The 16684-nt window shown below is 47.2% G+C and overlaps 1 protein-coding gene and 1 long non-coding RNA gene across 9 annotated transcripts in view; one reads left to right on the top strand and one right to left on the bottom strand.

The window, feature by feature from the left end:
• The window catches only part of OSBP2 (oxysterol binding protein 2), a gene marked incomplete at its 5' end in the record, with an annotated part of 154075 nt that overhangs the window by 26288 nt on the left and 111103 nt on the right, over positions 1 to 16684 (bottom strand). For 6 of the 7 annotated variants that reach the window (XM_079956592.1, XM_079956594.1, XM_079956598.1 and 3 more), the window contains 2 exons: positions 2164 to 2287; positions 3894 to 4086. In XM_079956592.1, the coding sequence (XP_079812718.1) occupies positions 2164 to 2287; positions 3894 to 4086 (317 nt within the window). The remainder of the gene's footprint in view (positions 1 to 2163; positions 2288 to 3893; positions 4087 to 16684) is intronic. The other variant, XM_079956593.1, reaches the window with a different exon arrangement.
• LOC307205090 lies at positions 103 to 15593 on the top strand. 2 transcript variants are annotated; one of them, XR_013833855.1, is made up of 3 exons: positions 103 to 199; positions 2099 to 2312; positions 15281 to 15593. It is a non-coding gene; the product is annotated as an uncharacterized lncRNA (long non-coding RNA). The 2 variants fall into 2 exon arrangements; XR_013833856.1 differs by having other exon boundaries at positions 114 to 199; positions 2117 to 2312.

Genomic DNA, 16684 nt, shown 5'->3' with positions numbered 1-16684 from the left:
GCGGCGCACAGAAGCCCGGAGCCGCGAGCGAGAGTTACCCATCCACAATGGAAGCCTCTGCTGCAGAACATGCCGTTGAGAAAGAGTGTCACAAATGGGGGGTTCTGATATGCAAATGCACGGCTTCACATTCCTACAAAGCCAGCTTGCTAGCCAGGTTGTCCAAAGCCCCAAAGGCAAGATTTTCTGGACCAGGCAGGTGAGAAGAGTGAACTGGGCACAGGAACAGAAGAAGAGGCTGCTGGATCAGGCCAGTGGTCCATCTAGTCCAGCATCCTCTTCTCGTGGTGACCAACCAGATGCCCCAATGGGAAACCCACAAGCAGGATTCAAACACAAGAGCCCTCTTCTCTCCCGAGGTTCCCAGCAATTGGTATTCAGAAACATTGATGCCTCTCTGACTGTGGAGGCAGAGCATAGCCATTCTGGTATCCCTCTCCTCCACGAATCTGTCCAATCCTCTTTTAAAGTGTTCAAGTTGGTTCTCACTTCCTCATGTGGCAGTGAGTTCCACGGTTGTTTTTTTAAAAAAGAACTTTCTTTTATCTGCTCTTTCACTGAATAGGTTGGAGGCACTGAAGGAAAGGGGGTTTCTTTCCCCCACTTCAAGTTGAATGCAACTGGCCCACTCATTAGGGGTGGCCTTCTAAGCATCTAACGAAAAGCCAAACTTGTCTGTTGAAAATGGGCAAGATCTAAAAGAGGCCTGCTATCCATTGCCAAGTGCTCCAAAGAGAGGAAATGGCCTCTTTCACACAGCCTATTTGTTTTGCATTCATCCTGATCTGCCTGCACAAAGCTTGTGCTGATGTTAGAATAATAGAATCATAGAATTGTAGAGTTAGGAGGGACCCCAAGGGTCATCTAGTCCAACCCCCTGCAATGCAGCAATCTCAGCTAAAGCATCCGTGACAGATGGCCATTCAACTTCTGCTTAAAAATCTCCAAGGAAGGAGAGTCCACAACCTCCTGAGGGAGACCCTGTTCCACTGTCAAACAGCTCTTACTATCAGAAAGTTCTTCCTGGTGTTTAGTCAGAATCTCCTTTCTTGTAACTTGAAGCTGTTGGTTCGAGTCCTGCCCTCCGGAGCAGGAGAAGACAAGCTTGCTCCCTCTTCCACATGACAGCCCTTCAGAGATTTGAAGATGGCTGTCATATCTCCTCTCGGTCTCTTTTCCAGGCTAAACATACCCAGCTCCTTCAACCATTCATCAGCAGACTTGGTTTCCAGACCCTTGATCATCTTGGTAGATTACAGGTGAAATTTGGAAAATTAGAATATTGTGGAAAAGTTCATTTCAGTAATTCAACTTAAAAGGTGAAACTAATATATGAGATAGACTCATGACATGCAAAGTGCAACATTGTGCAATATTGCTCTACTTGCAGTCCTTGTTTTGCCGATTTCATTTAATATTCTAATTTTCTGAGATTGTTAATTTGGGGTTTTCATCAGCTGTACGCCATGATCATCACAATTATAACAAATAAAGGCTTGACATATCTCGCTTTGCATGTCGTGAGTCTCTCTCATATATTAGTTTCACCTTTTAAGATAAATTACTGAAATAAATGAACTTTTCCACAATATTCTAATTTTCCAAGTTTCACCTGTACAGTGGTACCTCGCAAGACGAATGCCTCGCAAGACGAAAAACGCGCAAGACGAAAGAGTTTTCCATTTTTTGAGTCGTTCCGCAAGACGAATTTCCCTATGGGCTTGCTTCGCAAGAAGAAACGTCTTGCGAGTTCTTGCGAGTTTGTTTCCTTTTTCTTAAAGCCGCTAAGCTGTTAATAGCCACTAAGCTGCTAAGCCACTAATAGTCGTGCTTCGCAAGACGAAAAAACCGCAAGACGAAGAGACTCGCGGAACGGATTAATTTCGTCTTGCGAGGCACCACTGTATATCTACTCTCAAACGTTTACTCTGATTTGTTTGTGGGCAGGTTATACAACAACAGTCTTCCATTCTTATTTGCTTGGTGGCTGCTTATGCAACTTCCTGCTCATGACGCGTCCATTCCAACTCTTTTGAATGCACTTCCCTGTCACTTCCCTAACAGCAGAAGGTCAGTTTCTTTCTTCTTCTTTTTAAAGTGGATTTTGCTATGCTAGGGTTTCCGACTGCCTGGCGGCTCCCAGGGAGCAGGTGCCATACCTACCGGTGGTGCTTCGATGGATCCGCAGCTACTGTGATGAAAGCTTGTGCGTCCTCCATGGCATCGAAGTACTCCGTCTCCTCATCTTCATCACTGGCTTCCGCTTTCACGCTCTGTACGCTCCCTGCTGGCAGAGAGGCAATAATACCCAGGTGAGCAAATCCGCTGGCTTGGCTGGGGCTGATGGGAGTTAGAATCATGGAATTGTAGAGTTGGAAGGCCCCCCCCCCCGAGGATCATCTAGTCCAACCCCTGCAATGCAGGCCCCAGAGTCTCTACCGCCAGCCCTCATCCGTCATGGCACCTTGCCAGGAAAAATACAAAACATTAAACAAAGCTACAGAGACTTGCGAACTACCCAACCTAAGATGAACTTATAATGTCTGGTTTCAATACAGTGGTGCCTCGCAAGACGAAAAGAATCCGTTCCACGATTCTCTTCGTCTAGCGGTTTTTTCGTCTTGCGAAGCAAGCCCATTGACGGCTTAACGGATTAGCGCTATTATCGGCTTACCAGCTTTTAGCGGCTTAGTGGATAAGCGGCTTAGAAAAAGTGGGGGGGAAAGGGGGAAAAACCCGCAGGAACTCGCAAGACATTTTCGTCTTGCGAAGCAAGCCCATAGGAAATTCGTTTTGCGAAGCACCTCCGAAACGGAAAACTCTTTCGTCTAGCGAGTTTTCCGTCTTGCGAGGCATTCGTCTTGCGGGGCACCACTGTAGATTTTTCCAATGCTTAACTCAGTCTTTTAGGTAAGTTCACGAAGATACCAACAAAAGGTAAGTTCGGTGTTATTCAAAATACTGAGAGATGCTAATGGAGTTGTAGATAGATGTTAATGAAGTTGTAGACAGGGTGCTGGCGTTTTGCACCTGCTTCGCCCTGGCAGTCCAAGTAATCAAGAGGCTTCTGTTTGCCCCTGATGGGGCCCTTTTACTGGGGCTTGCAGGTAGCACACTCCCAAGATAGTTTTCCGGGCTTCTCCAGTGGTCTAATCTCAAAGTCTTGATACGTATATTGATATCCAGTCTTATAGAAAATACTCTTTCTTGGTTTAAGCTTAAGAGACTGATTTGCTTAGCTGCAGCAGCTGTCCAGGGTTTCAGGGTCTCTCCCTGGAGATGCTGCTGGGAATTGAATCTGGGACCTTCTGCATGCAAAGCAGGTGCTCTGGCCCTTCCCCTTAAAAAGAATTAAGTTCCTAGTCCCTATGGTTCTAAGGAAAGAGCCGGATGAAGCAGGAATGTAGGAGGGCTGCCTTATGCCAAGTCAGACTATTGGTCCACACAGCTCATTATTGCCTACAGTGGTACCTCGGGTTAAGAACTTAATTCGTTCTGGAGGTCCGTTCTTAACCTGAAACTGTTCTTAACCTGAAGCACCACTTTAGCTAATGGGGCCTTCCACTGCTGCTGCCGCGCCGCTGCTGCGCGATTTCTGTTCTCATCCTGAAGCAAAGTTCTTAACCCGAGGTACTATTTCTGGGTTAGCAGAGTCTATAACCTGAAGCATCTGTAACCTGAAGCATCTGTAACACAAGGTACCACTGTATATTGACTTGCAGCCCTACCTGGAGGTCTGCAGGGAATCAAACCTGAGATTTTCTGCATGCAACACAGGTGCTCTAACATTGAGCTATGGCCCTTCCCTGCGAAAGGCCCTAGCCAGCTAAGGTGCAGGGCAAGAGCTGCTTGTCAAATATGGAAGCAGTCGTGGCAGCAGGCCTCCTCCTCACCTTTGGACGCACGGATGCTGGTGTTCGTAGAGAGGGAGGGGGCCCCTCGGCAGGCTCTCTCCAAGTTGTTGTGCTGCTTGGCTAGCTGCTCAATGGTTTCCTCCAGGCGGGTGCGCTGCTCCCGCTCATACTGGAGCGCCCGCTGCCATTTGCGGCTGTGGGTCTCGGCTAAATCCAGGAAGTCGCGGCAGGCCTGCAAGCAGAGAGAAGGCAAGGGGTCAGCAGGGGAGAGCTGCAGGAGCTGTCAGTACAGCACGAGACTCTTAATCTCAGGGTTATGGGTTTGAGCCCCACATTGGGTGAAAGATCCCTGCATTGCAGGGGGTTGAACTAGATGGTCTCTTCCAACTCTATGATTCTAGGAGGGTCAGCACTCTATGGCCATCTGGAGGACCGCATTCTCCCATATGAACCTGCCCAGGGTCTAAAATCTTCGGGGAAAGGCCTTCTCTTGCTCCTGCCACCTCACAGGCACGCTTGGTGGGGATGCAGGACAGGGCCTTCTCGGTGGCTGCTCCCAGGCTTTGGAACTCCCTAGAGAAGCCAGAGACTGGCTCTCTCCTTGTCGGCCTCCTAGAGAAAAATGAAGGCTGTTTTCTTCCGAGAATGCTTTGGGAATTGACTGTTTTTTTTTAAAGGGCTTTTAATAGTTGCTGGAGGGCAGCTGGAGCCTGACTTGGGAGAGGGGGGCAGTGATTTGTGGGGACCTGTACCAGCCAGGAGGCAAGAGATAGAGGCAGGGGAAACTTTAGCTAATGCTGGAGCTGGAGGGTGGAGCACTGGAGGAAGCGGGAAGCCAGGCAAATGAAGGGCTGGATGCTTCCCAACCCTCTCCTGTACCCGTCTCCCAGAACCAGGAGGGGATTGAAAAGGGAAGAGCACAGGCAGTTTCCATGCAAGCGTAGTCTCCGGCTGTGTGCGCACAGCCTGTCGGGGGCAGCTACATAAACTGGTGGAGGAGGAGTAGGGACTAGGCCCCCCCTCTGCTTCTCTCCCCCCCCCATCTTTCCTTCCTCCCTAGGACCTGAACAGTTCAGCCAATGGCAGCCAGAGGTCCTTTTGCTGCATGCCCTACCTCTCTCTGACACTGGGGCTGCTCAGCCAATCACTGCCAGCGGCTCTGCGACCCCCAGGAAATGCCCCAGCACATGTGGGAAGCCTCTCCAAAAACTTAAAATCTGCTCCCCAAAAGTGAACCTACACAGAAAGATACTGAGTTGCTTCCAAGCACCTCTTGCTTTTGGCAAGTCTGAAGAGGAAGGGGCTGTCACACCTGCCGGGCAGGCACTAAAAATGTTTGGGCATCATCAGGAGCCAAAATACACAGCTAGAACAATTAAGTGGTCCCTCATATGAGGTTAGAAGACCCTAATGGGAATCCTAATGGGATATTAATCCACTTAATGGGACATTAATCCACAGGACGTTTTATATGGGTATGTTCAGATTACACAAGAACCTAGAAAATGGAATTGGGTCTAAAATTCAACTTCCAGAAGATCTCAAGTCTTTTCCCTTTCCTTTCCTTTTAAAAGCTGGTTACTAGCACTTTAGGCTGTGAATATACCTTTAAGTCTTATCTGTGAATACAGGCAACACCCAATGAAACCTGTAAAGCCAGAGATACGCTGGATGAATAAGATTTTCAGGAGTTGTGGAGGTTCTAGCAAAACTAGACTTGTGCACTGAAAAACCATGCAAAATAAAAACAACCTATGCACATTTGCTGTGTTTTCATAATCTATATAGGTAGAAGAAATCAGGGTTTCTTTATTTGGGGGGGGGGTTGTGGTGGTGGGGGGTGCCATAGGGTTTGGATTGCCAGGGCAGAGAATTGTCAAGGTTTCTAGCAAAGAGTATGTGGAACCCAGGGCGGGGGGTGGGGACAGCATGTTGAATTACTGTATTTTTTGCTCCATAAGACTCACTTTTTCCCTCCTAAAAAGTAAGGGGAAATGTGTGTGTGCGTCTTATGGCACGAATGCAGGCTGCGCAGCTATCCCAGAAGCCAGAACAGTAAGAGGGATCGCTGCTTTCACTGTGCAGCGATCCCTCTTGCTGTTCTGGCTTCTGAGATTCAGAATATTTTTTTTCTTGTTTTCCTCCTCCAAAAACTAGGTGCGTCTTATGGTCTGGTGCGTCTTATAGAGCGAAAAATACGGTATGCTCCAGGAGAAAATGAAGGGACCAGTCCAGATGGGGACATACACACGCATATGTACACACACACACACACAGAGGGAGAGAGAGTCCAAGGCTGTTGTTGCAAAAAATAGCTCTCTGATATTCGCATTCCACAACAGCACATGCTATTTAGTGCTCTGACTCCCGCCACCCCACCCTGCAATCCTAAATCTGCAGCCACGAACCCCTAAATGGAAACAGTCATGAAAACTGAGCTCATATCCCTGTTTAGTTCACATCCTTTATTTAATATATACAGCTGCACAACTGGGGTGTATGTGTGTGTGTGTTGTGTGTGTGTGTTCAGACTCGGGTATTTGAGGCAGACCATGAGCCCCTCCAGGCCTGGATTTAGGTTTGATGAGGCCCTAAGCTACTGAAGGTAATGGGGCTCTTTATATGTCCAGCTGCCCTTTGTCAACAACAAATTGTCACTGCTTTTTGCATTGAATATATGCTATATGGTAGTTTATGGACCTAATAGGTATCTAAAGCCATTTGCACATGCAGAATGTAGGCCCCCTATATACAGAAATGAGCAAACCAGTGATATTTTTAGGGAGCAGGCTAGCAGGCGGGGCCCATTACTTACATCATAGGAGCCTACACAACACAAAACACTGTTGCTGTATGTAGATTTTATTTTATTTGTTTTTTATCTTGTATTTTGGAAATGTACATCCAGTTGTTTTTTTCCTTTAAATTTTTTGGCGGTGGGGCCCTAGGCTACAGCTTGTTTAGCTTACACGTAAATCCGGTACTGAGCCCCTCCCTGGACATAAGCTCCGCTACACACGCAGACAGACACACACATTGCAAATTCCTTCCCATCCTCCCTCCCCTCCGAAGCCAGGCAGAATGGCTAGCCCTCTTTTCCTATTCTTAGTCAAGCGGAGTCCAGACAAGACAGGCAATCCCCTGTGTAGCAATTAAAGGCACAATACGGCAAGATGCTCCTGACAGCTTAAAAGCCCTGCTTTTTTGCAGGTGGAACAAGGACAGGTCAGACTCCTGGGGAAACACAGATGTGCAAAGCAGAGCTCTCTAACAAGCATTTCTAGTTCCAAATGCTCAGTGTTGGAATTCACAATCCGAGCTGAATTTTGTAAGATGGGCTCCTAAACAACTGTTAGCTTATTTCTAAATTTCTAACACACACACACACAGACAGAGAGAGAGAGAGAGAGAGAGAGAGAGAAGCAAAGAAACACAACATAAAATGCAACCCATAGTTTCAAATTTAACCGCAGCAAACTGAAAAGCAGCACAGATAACAATGTGGCGTTAATATCTTTGAAAGACATTTCTGTTAAAAAAGGTCTCTCTCCCTTGATAGTGATTGTGTGTGGCACCAAAAGGTGATAAAGGCAGGCTATTTCGTATCTGCCTCCTATTCAGCAAGTCTTTATAGAATCTTCTACTATTTTAAATCAGTTTTTTTTAATGATTCATGGTTAAATTCAGAACAAATAAGGGCTGATTTTGAAAGGTGGGGAATTGGGGAGCACAAAATCCCTTTTGAAACAATGCTGGGGAAGCTATAGGAGCAGTTAGTAAAGATAAAACTTAAAGAATCAATCAATCAATGAATTAAAGAAATTGGCAGTTTTTGGGGGTCCTTGAGAGGCCATGGAAAACAAAGTTTTGGCATCACAGGGGGTGTGGACCCATGGAACTGTCAAGAATTAAAACAAAAACCCTAATTAATGACAGCTTTTGGAGGCCCACAAAAACCCCTTTTGGGTGGTGGAAATAGCAAGTTAACAATCCCTGGTATAGATGTGTCAGAGCTGCCTCCAGGTCCCAGCTCACAGAGGACCAACGCTAGGCTGTAGTTATGTACAAAAGTCTTTATTGAGATTCAGTCTCCATTTCAAAGCCGCAGCGTGCAGCTCTACGTCCCGACCTTAGACCGGCGTAGTCCTGTCTGAGTCTCCTCCCCCTCCACACCAGTTTAAGACTCTCGCTTTGCTCCACCTCTTCCTAAATTCCTTTCTCCTCTGGGCCCTCCTGCCCGCTAGGGTCTCATCCTTCCTGGATTCCTCTGACGCTGACCCTGACGATTCTTGCCCCTCCTTCCGGCGGGCTTTAGGACCTGGTTCCCTATCCGGGCTACCTTCTGTGCCGCTCGCCTGTACCTTTGAACTTGGCGCGCGCGCCCAGCCTGCAACTTTCCTCTTAACCGTTAACTCGCTCTCTGATGGAGGCGTGGTCCACCCTGACTCATCTTCTCTCGCTGGTGGTGCATGTGTGGGCTCTGACACCTGGGACTCCTCCCCCCCACTACGCTCTGGTGGGGAAGCTGGTCCTGATTTGCAACTGCTGCTCTGGGAGTCCCCGCTGGCCCCTTGCTTCTGGGGTGTCCCCCTTGTGTCGCCCCTTGCCCTGCCCATCGGCGCCCCCTTCTGTGAATCTTCCGATTCGCTGGAGAGGCTCATGGAATCTATCGGGCTGCTGTCATATTCTCCTACGCTGCCCTCGGATTGCTCCCCCTCGCTTTCCATCTCCTCTCCTCCCTGCGCTCCCGCTGAGTCCCTGACAAGATGCTATTGTCAGTTTGCATTTTTAGTGCAGAAAGTGTTGATCTGATGTGTAGAGATCTTTCCTATTCTAATTAATTCAAGAGGGTTCTGGAAGCTTCTCTGTGTGAAAGAAACAAGCAGAAGGTTCATGATGTTTGGGTTATTCCTCCAGAGAAGCTTAGTACAGCTGGCTTAAACTGATTGTTATCTCTTGTTGCGAAGGTCATGCTGACTATAATAATAAGGCCAGAAGGAGCCTGGGATTCACTCTTTTTTTCTCTCTCTCTCTCTCCTTCTGGTGTGGTGTTCTGTACATAGTATGCTTAGTGTTAAGGTTTTAGTCTCATTGTAAGTTATTGTAAATTTAAGTTAAGTCTGCTGCAACTGGATTTCTTATGGACAGTGCCAATCCTGAATGTATTGGATTTGTGACCATTATGCTCAATTGCCTTCAGTAGCAGTAAAGCTCTGCTGGATGAAATACAATTGCCTCTGGTCTGTTTTTTGGGAATCCTGCAACGTGTTTAAGTTTTTACTCTGATAACTATACGTTGAAGTTCTGCTCCGGATCAATACTGAATAGAATTTCATGACAGCTATCATGGACCTGGTTTGGCCCACCGGCTGCCAGTTCCTAAACCTTAATCTAGAATGTCAAATATTTGGCTTTCCTATTGTCAAGCACACCTCTCTGGATCAGCAACATGACCCAAACAGGCTGGAACAAACCCTACACACACACAAACACACACACACACACACACACACACACACACACACCACGCCAGTTGACAACTGCTCAGTTGGGCTTCGTTCTTGATGTCCTTCTGGAGATTACACAAGCCATCTTTTGTTTTCAAGGCTGGAGTAGGTGGTTGTTTTGTGGGGGAAAGAAACCTGGAGCAGGAGGCCAGGAAAGAGGTCAAAGAAGAGAGCAAAAGAGGGAAAGGAAGGGGGATTAAATAGGTTTTCATAATGCTCATTGCAAATTTAAAAAACCAGCTCTTTAAGCCAAACTACCACGCGGTGTATCATTTCTACATTGTTCCTCTCAACTGTTGCTACCTTGATAGCTGGAGAGCTTAAGGATCCTTCCAAGAGAGCCCTCTGGGTCTTAGGGAAGGACAGCAACATGTTACTGACCACATACACACCACCTGAGCTCCTTTATAAATCATGCCAATATTCCTTTCCACCAGCTCCTTACGCTTGCATCCTGAACCTCCAAACGTGGTTTAAAATGTGTGCCTTGTGACAAGCATCTCTAAAGCCAGTTTGCAATCATCTCCTTTGCTCTCTTAACACCCGATGGCACCGTAATGGCCATTTTACTGCAAGAGTCTTTCAAAGCTCTTAAAAGGGAGCTGTGTAATTACAGGTGATGTTCTCAAAACGCATTACATGAAAAATAATCCTTTCCTCGCTACTGGGGGACAGAAAGCAATTTCCATATTAAGGCTCTGGCAAGTGGTTTTTGGCAGGCAGACTGGTTCTGCGAGGGGGGGTTGTGAATCCTATTTACAGCATCAATTTATTGTTAACAGGATTACTGTCTCGTTATTTATTGGGGATGTGCAGGACCCAAGCACAACAGCGCTCTCCCCTCTTGCTGTTTCCAGCAACTGGTACTCAGAAGCAGTATTGCCTCTAAAACTGTCCAATGCAACCTTGCCCCTTGGATATACAATCTAATTTAAACTTAAAATAAAAGCTTTGCATTTTTGTTTACAGATGCCAGCTTAAAATCATTGTTGTCTCAGCAAGATGGATGCCTGGAGGTTTTTAAGCAGAGGTCAGAAGTCCTCCTGTCCTGGATGCTTTTATCTGAGAAAGGTTTCTAGTTGGCCACTGTGAGAACAGGGTGCTGGACTAGATGGGCCACTACAGTGGTACCTTGGTTGCCGAACTTAATCTGTTCCGTGAGTCCGTTCGACTCCTGGAACCGTCCAAAAACCAAGGCGCGGCTTCCGATTGGCTGCAGGAGCTTCCTGCACTCAACCAGAAGCCGTCGGAAGTTTGGTTTCCAAAAAACGTCCACAAACCGGAATACTCATGTCCAGGTTTGTGGTGTTCGGAAGCCTATTTGTTTGGGAGCCAAGCTGTTCGACAACCAAGTACCACTGTAATTTAAACTAAAAAAAGAAAAGAAAAGAAAGCCCAAGCTTTGCTGTGTTTCATGCATCGATTTGTCTGCTATATTTTGCACTGGTTTTAAATTGGCACTTCGTAGGCAAATGAAATATAGTCATATTATTAAGGGGGGGGGATAAGTAAACAAAGGCCAACCAAACAAGGCCCAACACAAAAAGACAGGCTAGCTGAAATAAATGAGTCTTAAAGGCACTGGCGCAGTATGAGGGGGCGAAGGGGTGGTGGCCCTGGGTGCAAAATTCTGAGAGGGCAGCAACAACGGGCCCCTACAAGGCTGTGCGGCTGAGCTCCTGCTGCCTTCTGGAGCCATGGAGAGGCAGGCCTTCGGGGCTGGGCAGTGCCTCCTCCTCCTCATGGCTGGTAAAGGGGTGCCCACACGCCCCTTCTCTGAGCTGGCAGAGCCAGGAGGCAGCAGAGCCACCAAGCCGAGAAGTTGCACGACCATTGCCAGCAGCAGCAGAACCTGCAGCCATATGCCTCATGGGGCTCCATGCACCTCCACCCCAGTCCAGCAGGGGGAGCAACGTTTACCCTGCCCTGGGCACTGGCAACCCATGCTACAGCACTGCTTAAAGGCATTTCTCTAAACAAAGGATAAGAATGGTTGCTCCCTGGGTGATGGCCTCTGGCCGGTTACGATTTCTCAGCCTTTGTTGTTGTTTAGTCGTTTAGTCGTGTCGGACTCTTCATGACCCCATGGACCAGAGCACGCCAGGCACTCCTGTCTTCCACTGCCTCCTGCAGTTTGGTCAAACTCATGCTGGTAGCTTCGAGACCACTGTCCAACCATCTCATCCTCTGCCATCCCCTTCTCCTTGTGCTCTCCATCTTTCCCAACATCAGGGTCTTTTCCAGGGAGTCTTCTCTTCTCATGAGGTGGCCAAAGTATTGGAGTCTCAGCTTCAGGATCTGTCCTTCCAGGGAGCACTCAGGGCTGATTTCCTTCAGAATGCATAGGTTTGATCTTCTTGCAGTCCATGGGATTCTCAAGAGTCTCCTCCAGCACCATAATTCAAAAGCATCAATTCTTCGGCGATCAGCCTTCTTTATGGTCCAGCTCTCACTTCCATACATCACTACTGGGAAAACCATAGCTTTAACTATACAGACCTTTGTTGGCAAGGTGATGTCTCTACTTTTTAAGATGCTATCTAGGTTTGTCATTGCTTTTCTCCCAATAAGCAGGCGTCTTTTAATTTCGTGGCTGCTGTCACCATCTGCAGTGATCATGGAGCCCAAGAAAGTAAAATCTCTCACTACCTCCATTTCTTCCCCTTCTATTTGCCAGGAGGTGGTGGGACCAGTGGCCATGATCATACTGGAGTGGCTTGCCGGTTCCTGCTCCAGGTGGATCACGTTTGGTCACAACTCTCCACTATGACCTTTCCATCTTGGGTGCCCTGCTCAGCATAGTTCATAGCTTCTCTGAGTTATTCAAGCCCCTTCGCCACGGCAAGGCAGTGATCCATGAAGGTGATTTCTCAGCCTAACCTACCTCAAAAGGATATAGTGAGGATAAAATACAGGAGGGAGAACTGTGTATGTGTCACCTTGAGCTCCTTAGGACGGAAAACGGGATATAAATGGGACAATAAAGAGAATAAACAGAAGCTAGAGTGGCCTTTGCCGTATGTTTTGGACTACAAACATTTTATTTGTTTTTATAGCCAACCTTTTCCTCTAAGGAGCCCTCCCTCTCTGTGTATTTTCCTAACAACAACCCTGTGAGGTAGATTAGGCTGAGAGTGAGTGATCGGTCCAAAGTCACCCAGTCACCTTCATGGCTGCATGGGGATTTGAACCCTGGTCTCCCAGGTCCTAGTCCAACACCCTAACTGCTACAGCACCCTAGCTCTCAATACCCATCAGCCCCTGCCAGTACAGCACTGAATGAATGAATTTATTATTTCGGTCACAGACCAGTTCCAGCCTACATACAATATCAAGGAAGTCATAAAACACGATAGGGATACATTTGAATTTGCAATTGGGTATAACAGGGACAATACAGATCTAGCAACAGTTAAAAATATATAAATTAAAACGTAGTCACTAAAATATAACCTAAAATTATGATTTAAGGCCTTAATCATTATGATATCACAGCTTGGCCAGTACAGCATTGTTCCTGGAGCTGATGAAAGATGCAGTCCGTAATATCTTCTGGAGGGCAAGTCTGAGCTAGAGAATAAACATTTTGAAAGCCAGTAACGGGAGGCGAAATTGCGCGAGAAAAGGAAGACAGTTGACTGGTGCAGAGCAGTCAAAAGCAGACAGGTGCAATCGTGCAATAGTATTTGCCTGCAGAAGAACCATTAAGCCGGGAGGCGGAATCCTAAGCAGCGGCAAGAAGCAAGACTGGCGGGACACAGCCCCCTGGACAGGTTTAATCTGTCTCACAGGTAGCTCCTGCATATTTCTCCAGGTAGCTGACCGCTGTCAGGCTGAGGCAGAGCAGCTTGGCTGATCTGGGCTGGCAACTCTTGCATTAATCGCCAGCTCTTCGCAGAAGGAACCATGTCAGTGGAACAGCGCCCGAGAGTCGCTGGCCTTGCTTCAACGAGACTCTTCATCTAGCACACAACCATTTTGAGACTAACCGCCTTTGACGTTCGGTCTACAGCTTCGTCATATGGATCAGTTTTGGGGGAGGGCAGGCGAAAGCAGCCAGCTTGCCTTTGCAAATCTCTCTTTTTTTTTTAAATCAATTTTTATTAAGATTTTTAAACATAAATGCAAATATAATAAACAATGTAACATATATCATAACATAATTTCTTAACTTCTTTGGACTCCCTCACGTCTTCCGCTCCCACTTGCATCTTTGTCAATTCTTGCCCGCAATTTATCATCTTGTTTACATTCTTATGTCCCATTCATTTAGAATATAATCTAATAGTTCTCCCAAAGGTTTAAGGTTTTCCCTCAATCTCACTTATCATCCTAATTGCATCTAATTTAAAGGTAAAGGTAAAGGTACCCCTGCCCGTACGGGCCAGTCTTGACAGACTCTGGGGTTGTGCGCCCATCTCACTTAAGAGGCCAGGGGCCAGCGCTGTCCGGAGACACTTCCGGGTCACGTGGCCAGCGTGACATCGCTGCTCTGGCCAGAGCCAGAGCCAGAGCCAGAGCCAGAGCCGCACACGGAAACGCCGTTTACCTTCCCGCTGGTAAGCGGTCCCTATTTATCTACTTGCACCCGGAGGTGCTTTCGAACTGCTAGGTTGGCAGGCGCTGGGACCGAGCAGCGGGAGCGCACCCCGCCGCAGGGATTCGAACCGCCGACCTTTCGATCGGCAAGCCCTAGGCGCTGAGGCTTTAACCCACAGCGCCACCTGCGTCCCTCCCATCGTGGTCAATTATTTATGATCTAGCCTCCATCTTAACATTCAACCAAATTACAATGCTTTTTTAAGTAAATCTTAAATTTCTTCCAATCTTCTTCAACCTTCTCTTCTCCCAGGTCTCGGATTCTGCCGGTCATCTCGGCTAGTTCCATATAGTCTATCAGTTGCATCTGCCACTCTTCCAGTGTGGGTAGATCTTGAGTTTTCCAGTGCTTAGCGATGAGTATCCTTGCTGCCGTTGCCTTTGCAAATCTCACACAGCGGCAGAGCGCAAGGGCCCCTGTGGTGTGAAGACAGCCCCTTTGGCTGGGTGGCCTGAAACACACACACACACACACACACACACACAGTGAGAGGACATGCTCCATGGGACTGGGAGGGCGGAAGGCTGGGAGACCAACAGTAGGCGGAGCCAGTCAACAAGAGGTGGAGCGAACAAACTCTAGTTTTGTCCCCCACCCTGCTGAGATGCAAAAGGACAACACTGAGATGGGGGGTCATAATAAGACAGGCAGGTGGCAGACTGAGGCTGGTGTAGTGATTTAACAGACAAATACTTTTACTACACCTGCAGCCTCCCACCTCCTTGCCTCTCTCCCCACCCTTTTTAAAATACGATGGCAGACAAGGCCCTTCTGGTTTGTTTGTTTGTTTGTTTTTAATTATTTGTTTTATCTTGCCCAAAGCAACTCAGAGCGACATACAACAAAAAAATCTAGCCAACTTGCATTGCATGAAGTAACCAATGGTACATTTTAGGTGTACAGTCGTACCTTGGTTCTCAAATGGGATGCGTTCCAGAAGTCCATTCGACTTCCGAAAATGGTTGAAAACCAAGGTGCGGCTTCCGATTGGCTGCAGGAGCTTCCTGCACTCAATCGGAAGCCACGGAAGCTGAGTCGGACGTTCAAGTTCCAAAGAACGTTTGCAAACCGGAACACTCACTTCCGAGTTTGCGGAGTTCGGGAGCCAAAATGTACAAGGACCAAGGCATTCAAGAACCAAGGTACAATTGTATATTTCAGCGTACCAGGAGAGGCCTGCTCATACTCACAGGGGTCTTATTTGATATGCAAAATTTAGCAGAGTATAATATCCCAGCGTTCCTTCCCACCCAGTTCCCTCTCCCAGGTGGTCTCATTGCATTCAGATACTGTAGTAGCATTTTTTGTTTGTTTTATAGCTTGGTTATTGACCTCATCTTATAACTGAAAGAGCAACAACATTCCTGCAAAGAGATGCTTTCTGCTGAAGTACGTTAGCACTCCTCTGGCTAAGGTTGGACACTCCTAAATATATCTATCCAGTTCGGTTCTTTGAGTTTCACATTTTCTCCCCAATCTTAAACGCTGTTCTGTAAATGTTGTGGCAATTTGCAATGATAATAATAATAAAAACGTTCATGAAAACTTGGAAGCATTTTAGTGCAAATTTCTCCGAATACATTATTCATGCAGTTTTTACTAATGTACATATTTCCGGCAGCAATTTTCTCAAATGCAACGTGTTTGTGTATGTCATTTTGACCAATACCTCAATTTTTATACATATATGTTCCTTGATGCGTGCATTTTTACAAACAAGACTAGAGAATTGCATTGCAAAATTCAGATAAGTGCAAATTTCAACATACAGCTGTGTTTCGGTTTGCATATTGTTTGGGAAAGCTTGGCTTTGATCCGATTTGGCTTTCAACATATACTGACTCAAATTCCCCCTCCACCCCTACTCCTCGCCTTTAATGGAGGATAAGGACTACTCCTCAATTTTCATAAGACTATCAACAGCCACTCCTAACTCACCTCGAATTTTTTATTTACATCCCACCATTTCCTCCAAGGTGCTCAAGGTTCTCCCCATCCTCATTTAATCCCCGTGGCAACCATGCGAGGAAGGTTAGGCTGAGAGGCAGTGACTGGCCCAAGGTCACCCAGTGAGCTTCATGGCCAAGTGGGGATTTGAACCCTGGTCACTCGGGTCCTAGTCTGACACTCTAAGCAATACCCCCACACTGACTCTCACCTTTCACAGAGGATAAGGCTACTCCTGACTCACCTTTCATAAGACTATCAATGGCTACCAGTCAAGCTGGCTGCGTGCTACCTCCATGCCTCTGGATGCTGGTCGCTGGGGAAGAATAGCTGAAAAGGGGTGTCAGGAACGTGCCCCGCGGGCTTCTCGGAGGCATCTGATTGGCTGCTGTGGGAAACAGGATGCTGGAAGAGATGGGGCCTTTCTGACGGCCTCCCTTTGCTCCCTTTTCAAGACAATACAATCTACCCCTCATCAGCCACTGATACAAGTCATTCATTCTTTAGCAGATAACTAATACTCTCTTTCTCTCAAAGCAATCTGAGAACAAGCACACGGGCCCTCTATTGTTATAGTTCAATGGCTGCAAGTTCTCTTTCCATATTGCCTCCCGCACTCATTCACAAAGCCTGCCCAACGGTGACCCCCGGGCAACTTTATGACTAGAATTCTAGGGTGTTCTGTATGACCGGAACAATTTCCAGAGGGGTAGCCATGTTAGTGGCACTGCAGAATAACAAAGAGCCTTGTGCCAACTTTAAAGGGCTAGCTAATT

This window comes from Podarcis cretensis, assembly GCF_951804945.1.
Source record: "Podarcis cretensis genome assembly, chromosome: 16".
Classification (NCBI taxonomy): Eukaryota; Metazoa; Chordata; class Lepidosauria; order Squamata; family Lacertidae; genus Podarcis; species Podarcis cretensis.
The sequence above is the reverse complement of the archived record's forward strand: the minus strand, read 5'-3'. Positions and strand labels throughout refer to the sequence as shown.